Source organism: Rhinatrema bivittatum, chromosome 4, assembly GCF_901001135.1.
Source record: "Rhinatrema bivittatum chromosome 4, aRhiBiv1.1, whole genome shotgun sequence".
Lineage (NCBI taxonomy): Eukaryota > Metazoa > Chordata > Amphibia > Gymnophiona > Rhinatrematidae > Rhinatrema > Rhinatrema bivittatum.
This window is the reverse complement of record NC_042618.1, coordinates 466,395,519-466,414,223: the sequence shown is the minus strand read 5'-3', so window position 1 is coordinate 466,414,223 and position 18,705 is coordinate 466,395,519. Positions and strand designations below refer to the sequence as shown.

Genomic DNA, 18,705 nt, shown 5'->3' with positions numbered 1-18,705 from the left:
TGTTTTCTTTGTGTGCCTTGGGAAAAAAAAAATCAGTGCAAAGGGAAAGGCTTCCATTCTGAAAGATAACCCAGGCTTTTCGGGCTTTAATCTCCTGTTAGCTATCAGCTGGCAGTAATGAGTGACTTCTAATCGGTGCGCCATCAGCGCTGAGCTTCGCCTATAAATAATGCCACAAAAAAGGACGCCTGCATGGCTTGCCAGGGCTTCGCCACGCCACTCCGCACCGAGGCAGCTCGCCCGTTCCCCCCTTTTGCTCCAATGCAGCCAGCCATGATGATGTTTTCCAGTAAATACTGGGCGAGGAGAGGGCTCTCTTTGGACTCTGCTGTACCTGAGGAGCACCAGCTGCTCAGCCATCAAACAGTGAGTTACAGCTTTCGTGAATGAGGAGAGGGGCGCAGTTTGTAGGTCTCGCTAAGCTTGCTGAACTATATGCATGGAAAGAGGTTTGCAGAATCAATAAAGTATTCACACCCAGCCAATAGGTTATTTTTACATTATATGGATGTCACCTGGGCTGAATGAAAATACAGTATTGTGTTCAGTCGTTGCTGATGACCTGTTAGCTCCAGGGTGGCAGAGGAAACCCCTCTGCCACCCTGGAGGAGGTCACATTAAAAAAAAACACAGTAAAAGTAGTTTGTGGTATAGTCTGGTTTTGTTCCAATGTTAAGGATCTGCATAGTCTTCCTTTTGCCAAACCAACTCAGTTTGTTCTGAAGTTCTTGCATTTTCGTAGCTCACTGCAGGGTGTCGTCGGTTTGCTACAGTCCAAACTTTGCACTGGTAGACATTAAAAGTAAGGCTTGAAGTTGGGGACTGGTTAGTGTGACCCTGCATCTCCACACCCAGTCAGCTTTGCTGTCTCTGCACAAGATGCTTGTTAATAATACCTCTGCAACCTGCTTTGTATGAAGCATTATGTAGCCACAGCTGGGCTAAGGTTTTCTCAAGCTTATATATAAATTGTAATTTATTTGAATTCAGAGTTCCCTTTCACCCTGCTAAGACAACTATCCCGCAGTCCGGCTTCCTGTGATGTCTTTAATCTCTTTTTACATTTTTTTTTTTTTTTTTTTTAAATAAAGGTAGAATTTAATCTTAAACCACTTATAAATGAAGCTCAGTGACCAGAAGGGAAACAATTTGCACTATCGCTATTAGAAACGTTGCTTTTCTAGCTGACAGTTTAATGAGGTACAGCATGCCTATTTTCTGTGGATTATCGTGTAATGGAAAAATTAGAAAAGCAATGCGTTGCATCACTTTGCAGGGCAGAATTTGGAATGGAAGTAAAAGAAATGGGTCTTTTGCTGAGAACCAGTAATCAGAACTAATGAAAAAGGGTAATTGGAGAAAATGTCACAAGTGATCAGTAAAAAGGAGTCCTATATTGAATGCGTCGCTGCTGGATATTCTGTTTATAACATATGTGAATGGCATTTCACTTAAAATATGCTTAATTAACTGCTAATGCTGCCAGTGGTAGACTTCTAAATTAAAAACGTACCAGCTCAGGTCCTGCTGTGGCCTCCATTTTCCAGTTTTTACCCAGGTGGGAAAAGGACGTTCAAAAAGGCTGTGGGTTGGTGACCTTGGCAGAAAGTCACCACCGAATCTTGTTGTCTTGATGCAACTGTTAAAATGACGTCGGTGCCACTTTAAAAGCAGCTCCACAAAATCATTGCCTTCATTCACAGCTACCCAGCATTTCCCCCCTCCCCCACCCGCTCAAAAATGTTATCTTCTCCTCCCACTCAGCCCACACATGGCAGTGAGAGTCCTCAGCTGGGGCTCCAACTGCAGCTCCCTCCAGAGCCCAGCTAATGTGGCGCCTTAAACCTGGCCACTAGAGGTCATTGCTGTGCAGTGACTGAAACTCCCTCTCCCCTCCCCCCAGAGGGGCTGTAAAAACTGCCTCTGCAGCATCCCCAGCCCTGGCCCAGGACTCAGATCCAGATCCTCCACAGGGCCCATGCTAGGTGTGTGTTTGTAATAATTGCTCAGATAAAGCCCTAATGACAGTTATTGTCTACACATTAAATACGTAAAAATGTAACTCTACGGGGACAAGGACAAAGATGTTTTCATAGAAATGGCTTGGATGCACTGGGAAGTACCAGATCAAGATACCTTCAGTACCTGAAAAATATGCATAAAGCTACAGTTTTACAAACTGAAATCTGTTATTTCACTTTAAAATGTTTAATAAAATAATAAAAAAAATATTCAAGATTTTTTTTTTTATAGACATCAAATGGAAACAGTTTCTGGAATTTAGTGAAAGTGGAATTAATGCCCACCTTTCATTAAAACGAGCACTGAATGAGTTCTTAAATCACCTATTGGAATGAGAAAATATTCCCCAGCTCCTTCCACAGTCACTTCCGGGGCGGGGAGGAATCCTGACGTATAAATGCTGCTGTACCTATGGCTTCCCAGCCAGTACTTGGTTGTAAAGCTCCGGTTCCAAATATGTCTGCCAGGAATCTGTTTTTGTAGCTGATTCAAATTATCCCCCTGACAAAACTGTTATTAAAAGTTCACGACTTAAAAGGCAGTCCGATACAGTAGGAAAATATCTCAAAGGGGTCCCAGTGGCTGCCACCCAAGTCTGCCATAAAGAAACTAAATATGGAGCTACCTGGAAAAAAAATGTTTGGGTTTTTTTTAACTTGAAAGAAAGAAATACAAATCAGAGTTGACTTCCCAAGATGGCTGTAGAGTAAAAACTGGAGGTCTGTCTGTATTTATCATTCTGCAGCTAAACAAAGCCAACTTTGGTAAAATTGATGAAAAGAGAGGAGGCAGTAGAGGTGAAACATCTGTTGAAGGTGGAAAGACGGCTCTGGTATTTTCCTTAAAGAACGAAGTTGGTGGATTGGTGAAAACCCTGAGACTGTTCCAGGTAAATACCCCTGTGTCTTTAAGTAACTGCGCTTAGAAATAGGCCCGGCCACAGAGGTCTTCATTCGTGGCTCCCGGTGATCTTGCAGAATTGCAACCGGCACTCCCTTATAATCACAAGCCGTGAATAGTGCTGGCTATAATCCATCCAATAATGTCTTTGACACATTTTACAGAAATGATGCCTTTAAAAGTACCTGTTGTGGCCACGAACGGGGTCTCCAGCTCTTCTTTATTGCATTCTCTGATCCCAACGTGGATCCACATTCCAAAGACCTTTTGCTTTGGGGTGGCGTGCCGACATCCCGAGCCTCCTCATCCCCTTTCAATCTCAAGTGACCCTATCCCGCAAAACCGAAGGCAGCCATCTAAAGATGTCTCATAAACATCAAGACTAACCAATCACAAACTATTTCCCCGTTTCCCAGAATAAATTGCCTTAAGCCGCTAACTCAATTAAAAATTCAAATCCACGTGTGCCACTCAAGCTCCTCATTTCACCCCTATGGCGGGACGGTATTCAACGTATAAATCCAGACTTGCTCTCTATAATTAAGGCGTGCGGTACGATCACTCTCGCAAAGTACCATTGGAATGCGTTCAGTGGCATCCAGTTAAATTGAGAGAAATCCTTCTACTTGTCCAGCCAATGTTGCGCAATAGGTGACCTCTATCAACAATTTTCCATTGAGTCCTGTGGTTGGGCCTATTTATAAGAGTATTTACATTGTTTAGAAAGTGGTCTTTTTTTTCTGATTGCATTTTTCCACTACTTTTTTTTTTTTTTAATACGAATCTTTATGTAACCAGCTCAGATTGAGACTGGGTTTACTATTTATTTGCAGTCTGATATGAAATTCATTCCCAAAGCAAATTCTAGCAGTAAAAATTTGATTGCCATCAATGTTTAAGAGCATGTGCGGAAAACCTTTTTTAAAATTAAAAATATAAAAACGTTGTAAGTATAAAATTCATGACTGATAATGTGTTTTATTGAGAGTAATAACCCTGCAAACCCTTTTGCCTTACTCTGTACTGCAAAGCAGAGAAAGTAGACTGAAGTCTGTCCGCCCCTTGCTGCTGACCACGCTGACTGGCCTTACACTGTGTGTGCCCTGTGTAGGCCAGAAGCCAACTGTTCATAGCCCCTTCCAACCCATCCCAGCCATCACAGTGGTGGGCTAATGTGGACCCTAAATCTGGCCACTAGGTGTCACTGTTGTGCAATGACCAGAACTTGAGGTCAGCTTCGGTTGGGACAAAACCTTTTTTTTTTTTTTTTTTTTTTTTTTTTTTAATATTTTTATTCCGTCACAAGAGGACTGAGGAAATAAGAGATTAAAGTGTTGACACTTTAAAGCTGGCGTTGTTAACCAAATCTTTTTTATTTTAATATAATTTGAAAATGACTTGGCCCTTTGGAAGAGAATCAGTAGGGGAGGAGTCAGGGTGTGTCCCTCTATTTTGGTGCTGCTTTTCATCGTCCTTGTATCCATGTGTTTTTTGTTTTTTTTTGCAGTCATACGATGGTGGCCATGGTCATCATGTGTTTTTGTCCTTCTGAGGCTTTGAGGCTTTGAGGCTCTGCATTTTCACTTGCTGTGCACCGATTATTTCAAACTACTTTGTATCTTAATTGCATGTATTTAATATGTTTTGCTTGAGAAGAGGTTTATTGATGAAATTCCTGCACCTGTCTTCCGTTGCTTCCTTAGCTCTGTGATCTGGCGATTAAATATTTTTGCTCTTTGTTCTTATATTTGAGAAAGGGAATGAAACCTCCTAAACATAAAATGATCTTTGTCCAGATAAGAGGCCTGTTCTCTATGGGATAGGGATAGGGTTGCCAAGTGGCTCCAAATTTTCAGGCCGGATTGATCCTGTCCTGGTTTTACTCCATTTGTCTGCAGGGAATTGTTCTGATTTCCCTATTTATTTTATTTAGTAATTTTTATATACTGTCATTAAGTAATTATACCATCATAACGATTTACATCAAGGCACATAAAATAACATTAAGTATCTAAAATAAAATAGTTAAAGTGCCAGAACAATAAAATCGGTTACAAAGATCCATGTCATAAAATCTAATTTCAATCGTGCAAATGATAAGATGGCATATAAAAATAAAAAAAAGACATTGAAATTATCAGGTAAAAGCTATCCATGTCTCTAAAAGAACACTTGCTTTTCTCATATACACTGCCCTTCATTTGTTACCGCCATTCACATAGCTAAATGCTTGTTTAAAAAAGTAAAAAAAAAAAAAGACTATAAGTACCTGCATGCAGGGGAGTAAAACCAGGACTGGATCAACCAGTCCTGAAAATCTGGAGCCAGTTGGCAACCCTACTATGGGCTCAAGTCATCCAGACTTTGAAAGATATTTGTGAAGTTCAGTGCCTATAAATACTGAAATCCTGTTAAAAGCAGATGGATTTGCAGGGTCTCTGTAAAAGTGAATAACCCCCCTTTTATGCAGGGTATTAGAGCAGCACTGCTCACAATCACAGAACACGACGTGCTCGAGCCTCGCGATTCCTTTCCGGGAACACGGAACCACTCTCCTAATGTTACCGACATCTTCTCTCGTTCCATGGACACGGCAGTCCCCGTGGGTAGGCTCTGGGCGGTTGCGGGGAGAGGGGGCTCTGATGTGTCGATGCTGGAGGTAAAGACTTGAGCTGGAGCAGCGTTTTGCAGCTGTAGGACAGAGTTCATCAAACTAAAGGGGTTGCGTGAGCAACTCCTAGCTCCCAGCAACCCCTTTCACCTGGCTCTGGTCAATCTGGTTCCCCCTTCTTGGTCTCCTCAGGCGGCCCTGCTCGTCTCCTGCTTGCCGCTTAGCCCTATTGCTAAAGCTTGGTCCTCTCATTATTTGGCTGTCACTGGTTTGAACCCTGTTGGTGCCTTCCCCTGGCACATCTGGATGGGTCAGAGGAAGTGCTGTCAGCATGCATTGACCACGATGCCAGCTCAAACTAAAGGCAAGAAGCTAAAATCCCTTGCCCACACTTCAGTTGCCACTTATCTTCATTTAAATACGCTCAAAAGCATTTATGCAGCCAAGATCCACAGGAATCAACGAGGAAACAAAAATAGACGTCGTTCATTTACTGTGCTAATGCTCTCATAAAGACCGGTACGGAGGAGTTAGGAAAGTGTCTCTTGACAGCCGCGACTAGGCCCTTACCTCTTTGGTCCCGGCCCGTCTCCGAGGGTCTGCGGCCTGTTTTGCGGCATCCCCGCGGGGAGGACGCCGCCGAAAAGCCCTGCTTGGACGCCTTCTCCCTAGGCGCACGCAAGCCGTACTTATGAAGGCCGTTTCCCGCCACTGATGGCTCTGCCCTATCAATGACGTCAGACACCGCGGAGCCCAGGACTTTGCCTTGCAACGGGGTTCCTTGTGGTTCTCTGTTGCGCCGTGCCCTGGAGTGTGCTATTGTGTTAGCGACTCCGTTCCTGCCTGAGACTTGTTTCACTCCGTGCCCAAGTTTTGCTCCTGTCTGGCTTGCAGTAACCTGTTCTGCTCCAGTTCCAGTCTGGCTCCAGTAGCCAGTCTGGCTTCAGCTCCTGTCTGGCTCCAGTAGCCAGTCCGGCCTCAGCTCCTGTCTGGTTCCAGTAGCCAGTCCTGCTTCAGTTCCTGCCTGGCTCCAGTAGCCAGTCCGGCTTCAGCTCCTGTCTGGCTCCAGTAGCCAGTCCTGCTTCACTTCCTGCCTGGCTCCAGTAGCCAGTCCGGCTTCAGCTCCTGTCTGGCTCCAGTAGCCAGTCCTGCTTCAGCTCCTGTCTGGCTCCAGTAGCCAGTCCGGCCTCAGCTCCTGTCTGGTTCCAGTAGCCAGTCCGGCCTCAGCTCCTGTCTGGTTCCAGTAGCCAGTCCTGCTTCAGCTCCTGTCTGGCTCCAGTAGCCAGTCCGGCCTCAGCTCCTGTCTGGTTCCAGTAGCCAGTCCGGCCTCAGCTCCTGTCTGGTTCCAGTAGCCAGTCCTGCTTCAGCTCCTGTCTGGCTCCAGTAGCCAGTCCGGCCTCAGCTCCTGTCTGGTTCCAGTAGCCAGTCCGGCCTCAGCTCCTGTCTGGTTCCAGTAGCCAGTCCTGCTTCAGCTCCTGTCTGATTCCAGTAGCCAGTCCTGCTTCAGTTCCTGTCTGATTCCAGTAGCCAGTCCGGCTTCAGCTCCTGTCTGGCTCCAGTAGCCAGTCCGGCATCAGCTCCTGTCTGGCTCCAGTAGCCAGTCCTGCTTCAGCTCCTGTCTGGCTCCAGTAGCCAGTCCGGCTTCAGCTCCTGTCTGGTTCCAGTAGCCAGTCCTGCTTCAGTTCCTGTCTGGTTCCAGTAGCCAGTCCTGCTTCAGCTCCTGTCTGGCTCCAGTAGCCAGTCCTGCTTCAGTTCCTGTCTGGTTCCAGTAGCCAGTCCTGCCTCAGCTCCTGTCTGGTTCCAGTAGCCAGTCCGGCTTCAGCTCAGGTCTGGCTCCAGTAGCCAGTCTGGCTTCAGCTCAGGTCTGGCTCCAGTAGCCAGTCCGGCTTCAGCTCAGGTCTGGCTCCAGTAGCCAGTCCGGCTTCAGCTCAGGTCTGGCTCCAGTAGCCAGTCCGGCTTCAGTTCCTGCCTGGTTCCAGTAGCCAGTCCTGCTTCAGTTCCTGTCTGGTTCCAGTAGCCAGTCCTGCTTCAGCTCCTGTCTGGCTCCAGTAGCCAGTCCGGCTTCAGTTCCTGCCTGGTTCCAGTAGCCAGTCCTGCTTCAGTTCCTGTCTGGTTCCAGTAGCCAGTCCTGCTTCAGCTCCAGTCTGGTTCCAGTAGCCAGTCCTGCTTCAGCTCCTGTCTGGTTCCAGTAGCCAGTGCGGCTTCAGCTCCTGTCTGGCTCCAGTAGCCAGTCCTGCTTCAGCTCCTGTCTGGCTCCAGTAGCCAGTCCTTCTTCAGTTCCTGTCTGGTTCCAGAGCCAGTCCTTCTTCAGTTCCTGTCTGGTTCCAGAGCCAGTCCTGCTTCAGTTCCTGTCTGGTTCCAGTAGCCAGTCCTGCTTCAGCTCCTGTCTGGCTCCAGTAGCCAGTCCTGCTTCTGTTCCTGCCTGGTTCCAGTAGCCAGTCCTGCTTAAGTTCCTGTCTGGTTCCAGTAGCCAGTCCTGCTTCTGTTCCTGCCTGGTTCCAGTAGCTAGTCCTGCTTCTGTTCCTGCCTGGTTCCAGTAGCCAGTCCTGCTTCTGTTCCTGTCTGGTTCCAGTAGCCAGTCCTGCTTAAGTTCCTGTCTGGCTCCAGTAGCCAGTCCTTCTTCAGTTCCTGTCTGGTTCCAGAGCCAGTCCTGCTTCAGTTCCTGTCTGGTTCCAGTAGGCAGTCCTGCTTCAGCTCCTGTCTGGCTCCAGTAGCCAGTCCTGCTTCAGTTCCTGTCTGGTTCCAGTAGCCAGTCCTGCTTCAGTTCCTGCCTGGTTCCAGTAGGCAGTCCTGCTTCAGTTCCTGTCTGGTTCCAGTAGCCAGTCCTGCTTCAGCTCCTGTCTGGCTCCAGTAGCCAGTCCTGCTTCAGTTCCTGCCTGGTTCCAGTAGCCAGTCCTGCTTCAGTTCCTGCCTGGTTCCAGTAGGCAGTCCTGCTTCAGTTCCTGTCTGGTTCCAGTAGCCAGTCCTGCTTCAGCTCCTGTCTGGCTCCAGTAGCCAGTCCTGCTTCAGTTCCTGTCTGGCTCCAGTAGCCAGTCCTGCTTCCGCTCCAGTCTGGTTCCAGTAGCCAGTCCTGCTTCAGCTCCTGTCTGGTTCCAGTAGCTAGTGAGGCTTCAGCTCCTGTCTGGTTCCAGTAGCCAGTGCGGCTTCAGCTCCTGTCTGGCTCCAGTAGCCAGTCCTTCTTCAGTTCCTGTCTGGTTCCAGTAGGCAGTCCTGCTTCAGTTCCTGTCTGGTTCCAGTAGGCAGTCCTGCTTCAGCTCCTGTCTGGCTCCAGTAGCCAGTCCTGCTTCAGTTCCTGTCTGGTTCCAGTAGCCAGTCCTGCTTCAGCTCCTGTCTGGCTCCAGTAGCCAGTCCTGCTTCAGCTCCTGTCTGGCTCCAGTAGCCAGTCCTGCTTCAGCTCCTGTCTGGCTCCAGTAGCCAGTCCTTCTTCAGTTCCTGTCTGGTTCCAGAGCCAGTCCTGCTTCAGTTCCTGTCTGGTTCCAGTAGCCAGTCCTGCTTCAGCTCCTGTCTGGCTCCAGTAGCTAGTCCTGCTTCAGTTCCTGCCTGGTTCCAGTAGGCAGTCCTGCTTCAGCTCCTGTCTGGCTCCAGTAGCCAGTCCTGCTTCAGTTCCTGTCTGGTTCCAGAGCCAGTCCTGCTTCAGTTCCTGTCTGGTTCCAGAGCCAGTCCTGCTTCAGTTCCTGTCTGGTTCCAGTAGCCAGTCCTGCTTCAGTTCCTGCCTGGTTCCAGTAGCGAGTCCTGCTTCAGCTCCTGTCTGGCTCCAGTAGCCAGTCCTGCTTCAGCTCCTGTCTGGCTCCAGTAGCCAGTCCTTCTTCAGTTCCTGTCTGGTTCCAGAGCCAGTCCTTCTTCAGTTCCTGTCTGGTTCCAGTAGCCAGTCCTGCTTCAGCTCCTGTCTGGCTCCAGTAGCCAGTCCTGCTTCTGTTCCTGCCTGGTTCCAGTAGCCAGTCCTGCTTAAGTTCCTGTCTGGTTCCAGTAGCCAGTCCTGCTTCTGTTCCTGCCTGGTTCCAGTAGCCAGTCCTGCTTCTGTTCCTGTCACTCATCAGAGACTATAGTTCACCTCTCCCCAGTCTCTCACAGGTCGGCCCAAGGGTCCACTAAACAGCTCACTCACAACATCTTGTACATTGTCTGCTGGGACAGGAAGGGACTCAGTGAAAGTTGTTTGTTCATTTTAAAATTGTAGCTCAAGGCGATTTACAACATCTCGCAGTATAAGAGTTGTAGGGTGGCTTAACTTGGGATTTAGGAGGTTAAAAGTACCCTTGATAAGTGCATGGTAGACTGATTAGCACTATTCTAGGGGCCGATACATTAATGTTCGCGGAAAGCGGGCACTGACAGAGTTAACAACCAGAGCAAGGGGAGGGGGAGTGTGTACAAACACACAACAAGGATATAACATCTCTTACAATATTAAAGTCACACTGCCCGTCACCCCTTGCACAAGTTCGGGGATTCATATACTTTCACACTGTATAATTCCACCGTAAGGCTCGCGAGCGCATTCAATAAGGTGGCGCTTATCTAGTCGGCAGCTGAATAAGGTACAGCGCATTTATTCCTTTCCGATTATCTTGTAATGGAAAATCTGGATAAGCAACGCGTTGCAGCCGTTCTTGATATTCTCTGTTTCCACCAAGTAAATGCAAAGTCAAGTCCAAAATATGACTAAATAGAAACAGGGAGAATGACAAGCAACAAGACGAACATGCAAGCAGAAAAGATGCAAAGGCCGCCCTGCTCGCCGTGGAATAGCTCTAATTCATACCAGCAAATTCATACCAGCATAATTCATACTTCTAATTCATAATAATTCATAATAATACATAATTCATACATAATTCATAATTCTAATTCATACCAGCAGAGAGCATTCCTGACATCTGCTCTCTGCAGACGTCAGGAATCTAGGAGCATGGCTTGACAACCAACTTAACCTAAAAAAATTCATTAACACAACCACCAGGGATTGCTTCTTTAAACTACAGGTCCTAAAGAAACTAAAGCCACTCCTTCACTTCAATGACTTTCGCCTCGTTCTTCAATCCATTATTTTTTCGAAACTTGATTACTGCAACTCAATCTTACTTGGCCTCCCCTCTAACAGCATCAAACCCCTACAGATGGTACAAAATGCCGCAGCCAGAATCCTAACTAACACTAATAGAAGAGACCATATTACCCCCATCTTGAGCAACCTCCATTGGCTACCCATCAAACAGAGAATCCTATATAAAACCTTAACCATCATTCACAAAGCAATCCATAACGCCGCACCTATATCTCTACAAATTCAACTCCAGCCACACTTATCTACCAGACCCATCAGAAGCGCCTACAAAGGCACATTAGTCGCAGCTCCTGCCAAATCAACACTAAGAAAAAGAGCACTCTCCACGGCAGGACCACACCAATGGAATGCGCTCCCACCAGACCTACGACTCGAACCCAATCTACCAGAATTCAAAAAAAGGTTAAAAACCTGGCTCTTCAGGCAAGCATTCCAATTCACAGAGTATAACTAAGCACCTCCTCCTGAATTTCAGATCCAACCATTGTAGGGTGTCACGAATAGCTTGACACTTAATTTCTTACACGTACTTGCTTATTCGCAATGCCTATTTAACAGTCATTTAACAGAGGACATATTATATAACCATTTACTGCAGTCGATATACGCTACTAAAGTCCATTGTAAAAAATGGGGAACACACACATACTATTCAAATCACGAACAAGGTTATTTATTATTTGTTAATTATTATTGATACTTTCATTGTTCCTTGTAAAAATGTTCAATGGTTGATTGTTATTGTTCAATGTTCTATGTAAAATTGTTTAATGTTCTATGTAAAAAACCCCGGTCTAACCTCCCAGACCAGGGCAACCTTTTTGTTAATTGTTTTTTTAATTTTTGTTAATTTTTTGTTAATTGTTTTTGTTAATTGTTCTATGTAAAAAACCCCGGTCTAACCTCCCAGACCAGGGCAACCTTTTTGTTAATTGTAAACCGGATTGATTTGTATTGCATACAGGAATTCCGGTATATAAAAATTAAAAATAAATAAATAAATAAACAGCAGTGACGCGTAATCGTGCGCGGGGTGTGGGGAGGGAGATCACGGTGGAGCCTGCGCTACTTCCCTAGCACGTGCGCCAGCTGAAACTCTGCGTTACAGGGAAGTGATTGAGAAATAACTACACGGCGCGGAGCTTGCTAGTGCTATAAATAGTTGGGGGTGAAGGAATCTTGCTTGCCAGGACGGTGGTCCATTATACCAGTCCCATTTGTGTCTTTATGTCCCTCCATTTAAATCTATGCTGAAAACATGTTTAAGCAGGCCTTTTAGCTGATAATGTGTGATAACGTTTTATTACAGTGGGTTTTTCCCCCCAGGAATTATTATGGTTTCAGAACTAGACACTGAAAGGACTTGATAGATTAAAGACAGACTTTGCTTTCCTTTTGTTGTTGCATTGAATGTTGTGTGACTGTTAAATTATGTATGTTAACTATGTATATGGCTTAGTGCTATGGCATAAGCAAGCAATACATTTTAATAAACTAAACTACAGTCCTGGGGATCTCTAGGTCTATTCTGTGTAGAAGAGAGGTATATACAGATGTGAGTAAATCATTTTATATGTAGGGAGAGTAATTCTCAAATAGCATGTGGATTTACGAGCATGCTTTCAAAAACCGAAAGTCTGTGTGTCTATGGAAATCCCTAACCACTCCTCCCCACCCAGAATACCTGATTACTGTGCATGCAGAAGTACGCACCACGTTGAGGTCCACACATACTTATATGTGCAACCCTACTGGGATTATAACAAGGAACCGCGTATGTGCCTTTGCAAGTGACCCCAAAGTGTTTATCATCGCAGTGCGTGTGCGAGAGGGAGGGCGTGAAGCTGCGAATGCAAGCACACAGCAGAGGACGGCTGGTATATACTGTATGTTGTATAGGGCCTGGCTAATGTAAGTATTAGGGTGGGCCCATTCTAAATGTCTCATAGTTGCTCCCATCCAAAGTAGTGGGAGCCGTGCAGCTAGGAAATTTGTAATTTTAGTAAAAATGGATCCAATCACGGTGATTTCCAATGAATGGACTTAAAATAATAAAATCGTAAGAACAAAATGTCCTCTGAGCTGCGGTTATGCCAGCCCGTGTCTGAGGCTTGCCAGAGGTAATGGAGGGCTCCTCGCCTCGATGTGCCAAAGAAGGGCGGGCAGGGAAGGCGTTTTTGTGTCACTGTCTTCTTTCAGTGCTTTTCCTATTCATGTTTCAGTTTGTTTAATGTCTATTTCCATGTTTTATTAACATAAACATTACATTAAAAAAAAACCTGAGAAGATAAAAAGAAACTGTTACCCCCTCACACACACACACACACACACACACACACTCTCACACACACTCACACACACACTCACACACACACACACTCCCCCAGTTGCCAGAACCTCAACATTAATGTCCCCAGAGGTCTCTTAGCCCTGTCCTCCAGTCTGTGAAGAAAGAGATCCTCAGTTGCTCCTGTCTCCCCTGCCCTGAGGCTGGGACCATTTTTCAACTGGGGATCGCTCCTGCCCCTTTAATTTGCAGAGCAGAGGAAAGGGGTAACAGAATTCTGTTGGGGTGGGGAGTGGGGCTTATGAGGAGGAGGGGGAGGGTGGAGGGGAAACATGGGAGGTTCATTTGTGTTTTGCAATGGCAGAATTTTTCGACAGGTTTTTTTTTGTTTCGTTTTGTTTTTAAACGAAACGAAATGCAGGTGTTTCCTTGCATTTTTTTCATTTTGTTTCTCAATTATCTTCTCTCAGGCGGTTTCACATATTTGCTTTTATGAGTGTTGCTATTCAGGCTTTTTCCAATTATTAACAATCTGAAAACCCAAACAATTTTGGATGGCTCGCCCTCCAAGAGTGTGAGAGGTCTCCGTCGAAAGATCCGCTTGGATTCTCAGCAGAGTGCAAGGCAGGAGGAAGGAAGGTTGAAGTCCTGCTCTCTCCCCAGACAGCAAACTGAACTATCTGGACACAGATAACCTTCCAACTCCTTTATACTAAGCTGGGGGGAGGAGACAACAATTTCCAGCATTGTGGCTTCTTATTTGGAGGCAAGGAAAGAATTTGTGTGATCTTCAATGAAGAAAGGCATTTCATCACTGCCTGTGCTATGGCAGGGGGGACTTCACAGAGAGCAGCTTGTAAATCCCCCTTGGGGGTTGTCAACTTGCCCAAAAGCGTTTCTGATCTTCTCTGGCCGATGAGGGACCTTCTGCAGAGACCCAAACCACTCCTGCTGCAACTGGGATTCCTGGGGCCGATTTAAAGGCGCCAAGGAACAAAGCTGTTTTGGCTTGAGACACAAAACTCAATGCTCGTAGCACTGAAATGCATTGGATGTTATCACCCTAATTGCACATCTTTGCTTTTGTTAATGCACAGTTGCTATATTTTTCTGTCCCATGTATTAGAATTGATTAAACAAAACAAACCAAGTTTCTGACTCCGTGGTGTGTGAAAAGCCTAATTGCCCCCTCTTTCCATAGGAGAAACACATTAACATGCTGCACATTGAGTCCCGGAAATCCAAGAGAAGGAACTCGGAGGTGGAGATTTTTGTGGACTGTGAATGCAGTAAGAGAGAATTCAAGGAGCTCCTGCAGCTGCTGAAGCTGCAAGTGGACATCATCTCTCTGAGCCCGGCTGAGCAGACGTGGGCAGAGGCAGAAGGCAAGGCTCTTCGCTTCCATCTCTCGGAGAGTACGAGAGGCCCCTGTCCCTGCCTAACCTGTGCCCATCTCCTTTAACAGAGCTGGAGGACGTGCCCTGGTTCCCCAGGAAGATCTCCGAGCTGGACAGATGTTCGCACCGGGTTCTGATGTACGGATCGGAGCTGGACGCCGATCACCCAGTAAGTTGTGTGTGTGGGTGGGAGGGGGTCCATCATTCGGCGCCACTCCCCATCCCTACAAGTAGGCTTCTGGCCATGCGAGGGACAGTCTTAACCATTAACTGCAGACAGCTCATGCATTGACTGCAATAAAATCTTCCAATTCACAGCAGAGAAGCCCTAAATTAAATGCAAGTTCCTGATGCTTTTAGGAGGAGTCTGCTGGTGGGTGTGAACGTGGGAAGAAGAGATGGGCCAGACAGTGGGAGTGGGAAGACGGAGCTGAGAAGGGATTCTGGTTGCTGTCAGTGGAAAGGTTGGGCCTCCCGGGGCTCTTTTGTCCACCTTTCACTACTTCCTTCAGCAGCCGCAACCTGCAGCCGCTTGCAAGCATAGCCAGGAGTCACACAAGGGGGACGAGTCCTGCCCTTGATGTTTCTTCCCTTAATCCTAACTCCTTTCATTTTCTGTTTCTGCACGCTCCACTAAGTTAGCTTCTAGCTTAAGACTTTCCACCACACCTCCACTGGGCCAAAAATCAGCTAAAGCTGTTTTGCGATGGAAAATGCATGCTGCAAATTCTATAGGAAAAGTTCAAACCTCGATTTAATCACATTGCATGCGGCATTTGAAATTTTGCATGGTTTTAATAAGCGATGCATTGAATTGTCCCATGAAGTTGGCATACTCTCTGCATGATTAGGACTCACTTACCGGGGAATCCATCTCGCTATAAATTAGCTGGAGGGTAGAGAGCTTTACATCTTTAGGTCACTGACTTTTATCTGGTCCAGTGGCCTGCATGAATAGGTTGGCGAAACCTCTTGTTATTGGTTAGATGTCCACATCACGAAAAGCACCAACACAACAAGCATTCTTCTCCTAGGTGCCCATCTTGGCAGAGAAGATGACAGAGCGGGCATGCTGACTGGACTACCCTTTCCTCTTCGTAGGGTTAAATTGCATTGGTAGGATAGTGTAAGGTCCATTAGCGTCGCTTCTACTTCTCATGTGTCTCTTCTGCGAGCTGTTGATCTGGCTTCTTCCCTAAATTCTCTACGATACACAATAAGGCAGAATACTCCTGATGCGTGGCATCCTTTCAGCCTTCAAAGGCTTTATTGCTCCAAATGTTTTCGCTCTTATCAGAATTCCACTCAAGCTGAAGGTGGTGATTTTCTTTTAAGCTGATTCTTATGTCTCCTTGAAACGCAAGGAATATTATGGGAGTCCAGATGAAGACTGATAAGCAGAATAATGAACGCCTCCATTAGTAGTCATGAGGCATGCGCCCCAGGTATGCAGTGCTCTGCCAACGACTGGAGAAATGGTTTCCACTGCATTTTTTTAATCTGCCTTTGTAGTGCAAGTTCCACAATAATAGTAAGGACGCTCTCATTTATTTGAAACCTTGTTTAGTAAGAGACAGCTTGCTTAGAAAGGTCATACAAAGAAAAGTGGGGGATGATAATATTTGACAAATACAGAGGGCAGCCTTCTCATATGGTACATAAAACACTCCCGCCCTTTCTTGTAAATCTATAGGCTGGGCACTTTTTGGGGAAAAATGTTCTGATGAACTGAGAACAATTTCTTACCCACAGAAATTAGCTTTTTAAAAATTACCCATTCAATATGTGGGTACAAGTATGGGTGTATGGCCTGCATATGTGCACTTCGGAAACTTTCAAAAATATGCATGTAATTTTCTTTAAAAATCTATGTGTACACCTTAGGAGTCGTAAATGTGTGTGAGCAGTTTTTGGGGAATAATTTTCAAAGGGAGAGTACATAGGTATTTTTCCAGTTCAGCTATATCTTATTTGAGATGAAATGACACAACACACGGTATTCAAGGTGCGGTCTCACCATGGAGCGATACAGAGGCATTATGACATTTTCCGTTCTATTAACCATTCCCTTCCTAATAATTCCTAACATTCTATTTGCTTTTTTGACTGCTGCAGCACACTGAGCCGACGATTTTAAAGTATTATCCACTATGATGCCTAGATCTTTTTCCTGGGTGGTAGCACCTAATATGGAACCTAACATTGTGTAATTATAGCATGGGTTATTTTTCCCTATATGCATCACCTTGCACTTGTCCACATTAAATTTCATCTGCTATTTGGATGCCCAATCTTCCAGCCTCACAAGGTCTTCCTGCAATTTATCATGATCTGCTTGTGATTTAACTACTCTGAATAATTTTGTATCATTTGCAAATTTGATCACCATTTATTTTTATTTAAAATTTGTATATCACATAAATGAAATATATTGTACTAGATTGTTTACAAGGAAATAGGTATTATCATGCACATCTAAAATGCACATAAAACAAACAATACCACAATAATAAACAGATTAAATACTCACATTCTCATATTCTCAGCTGTTACACTAAACGTTCCGAGATGGTTCTGAAAATAAAAAAGCTTTCAGCCTCTTACGATACAGTTTGATATCAGAGTTGAAATGCAAGTCCTTTGGAATTGGGCTCCACAAAACCAGGCCAATGATAGAGAAAGGCCACAAATGAGTTTTAACAAAACGATGCTCTTTTGCAGAAGGAACTATAAGTAAGTTTAGGGGTGCAGGGATCTGTCTGCTACAGGACACTTCCAGTTCCCCTCCCACTTCACTTCACAATCCTAAGTGCAGGAAAAGACATGTTCTCCTCAGACTTTTATCAGCTTTGGCAGGATTTAACATTTAGAAGATAACAATTCTTCTCTAACATCCTGGCCACTAAGCAGCAGTTTACTCTAAAAGTTCTGTACCACGGGTAGTTTCAAACATGCCATAAACCTTAGCCTGCCTAATATATTAATACTTATGGTTAACTTACTTACCAGGGTCCCAGCTTCAGGCATGTTCCCTATTTACCTCTGAAGCAGGCTGTGGCTGGAGGTCTGGAGAATGTGGGCAGAAAGGAGGCTTGCTTCTGGGTCTGGTACTGGCAGAGCTGTCTGGCTGTCTAGGGCAGAGCTTTCCAAACTGTGTGTCGGGACACGTTAGTGTGTCGCCTGCAGTGTGCAGGTGTGTCGCGCAAGCCCGGTCAACTCTGACGCAAGTTTGGGCTTTTTTTTTTTTCTAGAGATTCACTTTTTTTTTTCAGTTTATGGGTTGCTTATTATTGGGTGATTTTTGCTGTCAATCGCGTTTTTTTGGGGGGCTTGGTGGGTGGAACGAGCCCAGCCATCCTTGCATTGGCTGCTGCTGCTGCCGATGAGGCCTGGCCATGAGGAGTACTGACTGCAAGCAGCAGTGTCTGGTGATCATGGAAGGGAGTGAAGCACTTAACTGGCAACAATCAAAAAGACGAGGTACATGAGTGTGGGGGCCAGACATGTGCTGGGGGGAGAGAGATGAGTGAGTGGGGGGGCATATGTGCTGGGGGGACAGACATGTGCTTGAGGGGGAGAGAAATTAGTGTGTGGGGGTCAGACATGTGGTGGGGGGGAGAGAAATGAGTGTGTGGGGGTCAGACATGTGCTTGAGGGGGAGAGATATGAGTGTGTGGGGGCCAGACATGTGCTGGGGGAGGAGAGAGATGAGTGTGTGGGGGGACAGAAAATTTGTTTTATTATTGTTTCTCATAAATTATAACAATAACATGAATCTTGGAATATATATTTTTAATATAAATTTAAGGTTTTCATGAGGTAGGTTGTGTCGTGAAACATTTTATTTATGTATATATTTAAGGAAACATACATAAATTGTCGAAATATGTTTCGTTCGTTTAACCTTTAACCTCTGGTTTACTAGTAGACTGAATTACTGTGTCCCGAAATTATGTTTGTCTAAAAAGTGTGTCACCAACATGAAAAGTTTGGAAAGCTCTGGTCTAGGGGTTTGCTTCCGGGCCTGGTACTGGCAGATCTGCCGGGCTGCTCTTGGCTCTTCACCACCTCAGACTGCTCGTCTGTCTGACCCTAAGCAGGGTGTCTCCTCTCTCTGGTCTCCTGGCCACACCTAGTCTTCTCCCTCCTCGATAGCAGGGATAGCTGGGGCTGCTTCGGGTTCACTCCCCTTCTCCTTATTCCACCCCCACCACCCCGTCTTATACTTTCCAGCTGATAAATATGCATAAGATCATACATAATCATGTAGTGGATAGAGGGTCTTTGCCACATTGCAGGTCTTTTCCCCCTTCCCCTTTTCTTCATGGAGGGGTCCTGCAATGTCTGGACTGAGGCTGTATGCCAGCATCAGCATTTTTTCCATTTCAGAATGTTTCCCCTTCATCCAAGGGTGGGGATCCCT

At 45.8% G+C, this 18,705-nt stretch overlaps 1 protein-coding gene across 3 annotated transcripts in view; it reads left to right on the top strand.

Moving 5' to 3' along the window:
* The first annotated feature begins 261 nt into the window (after positions 1-261).
* TPH2 (tryptophan hydroxylase 2) overlaps positions 262-18,705 on the top strand; it is a 123,399-nt gene continuing 104,955 nt past the window's right edge. Inside the window, exons 1-4 of one of the 3 annotated variants that reach the window (XM_029597623.1) lie at positions 262-346; positions 2,736-2,911; positions 14,087-14,270; positions 14,351-14,451. In XM_029597623.1, coding sequence (XP_029453483.1) covers positions 262-346; positions 2,736-2,911; positions 14,087-14,270; positions 14,351-14,451 — 546 coding nt within the window. Of the gene's footprint in view, positions 371-2,735; positions 2,912-14,086; positions 14,271-14,350; positions 14,452-18,705 lie in introns of all 3 variants that reach the window. The other 2 variants (XM_029597624.1, XM_029597622.1) reach the window with 2 other exon arrangements.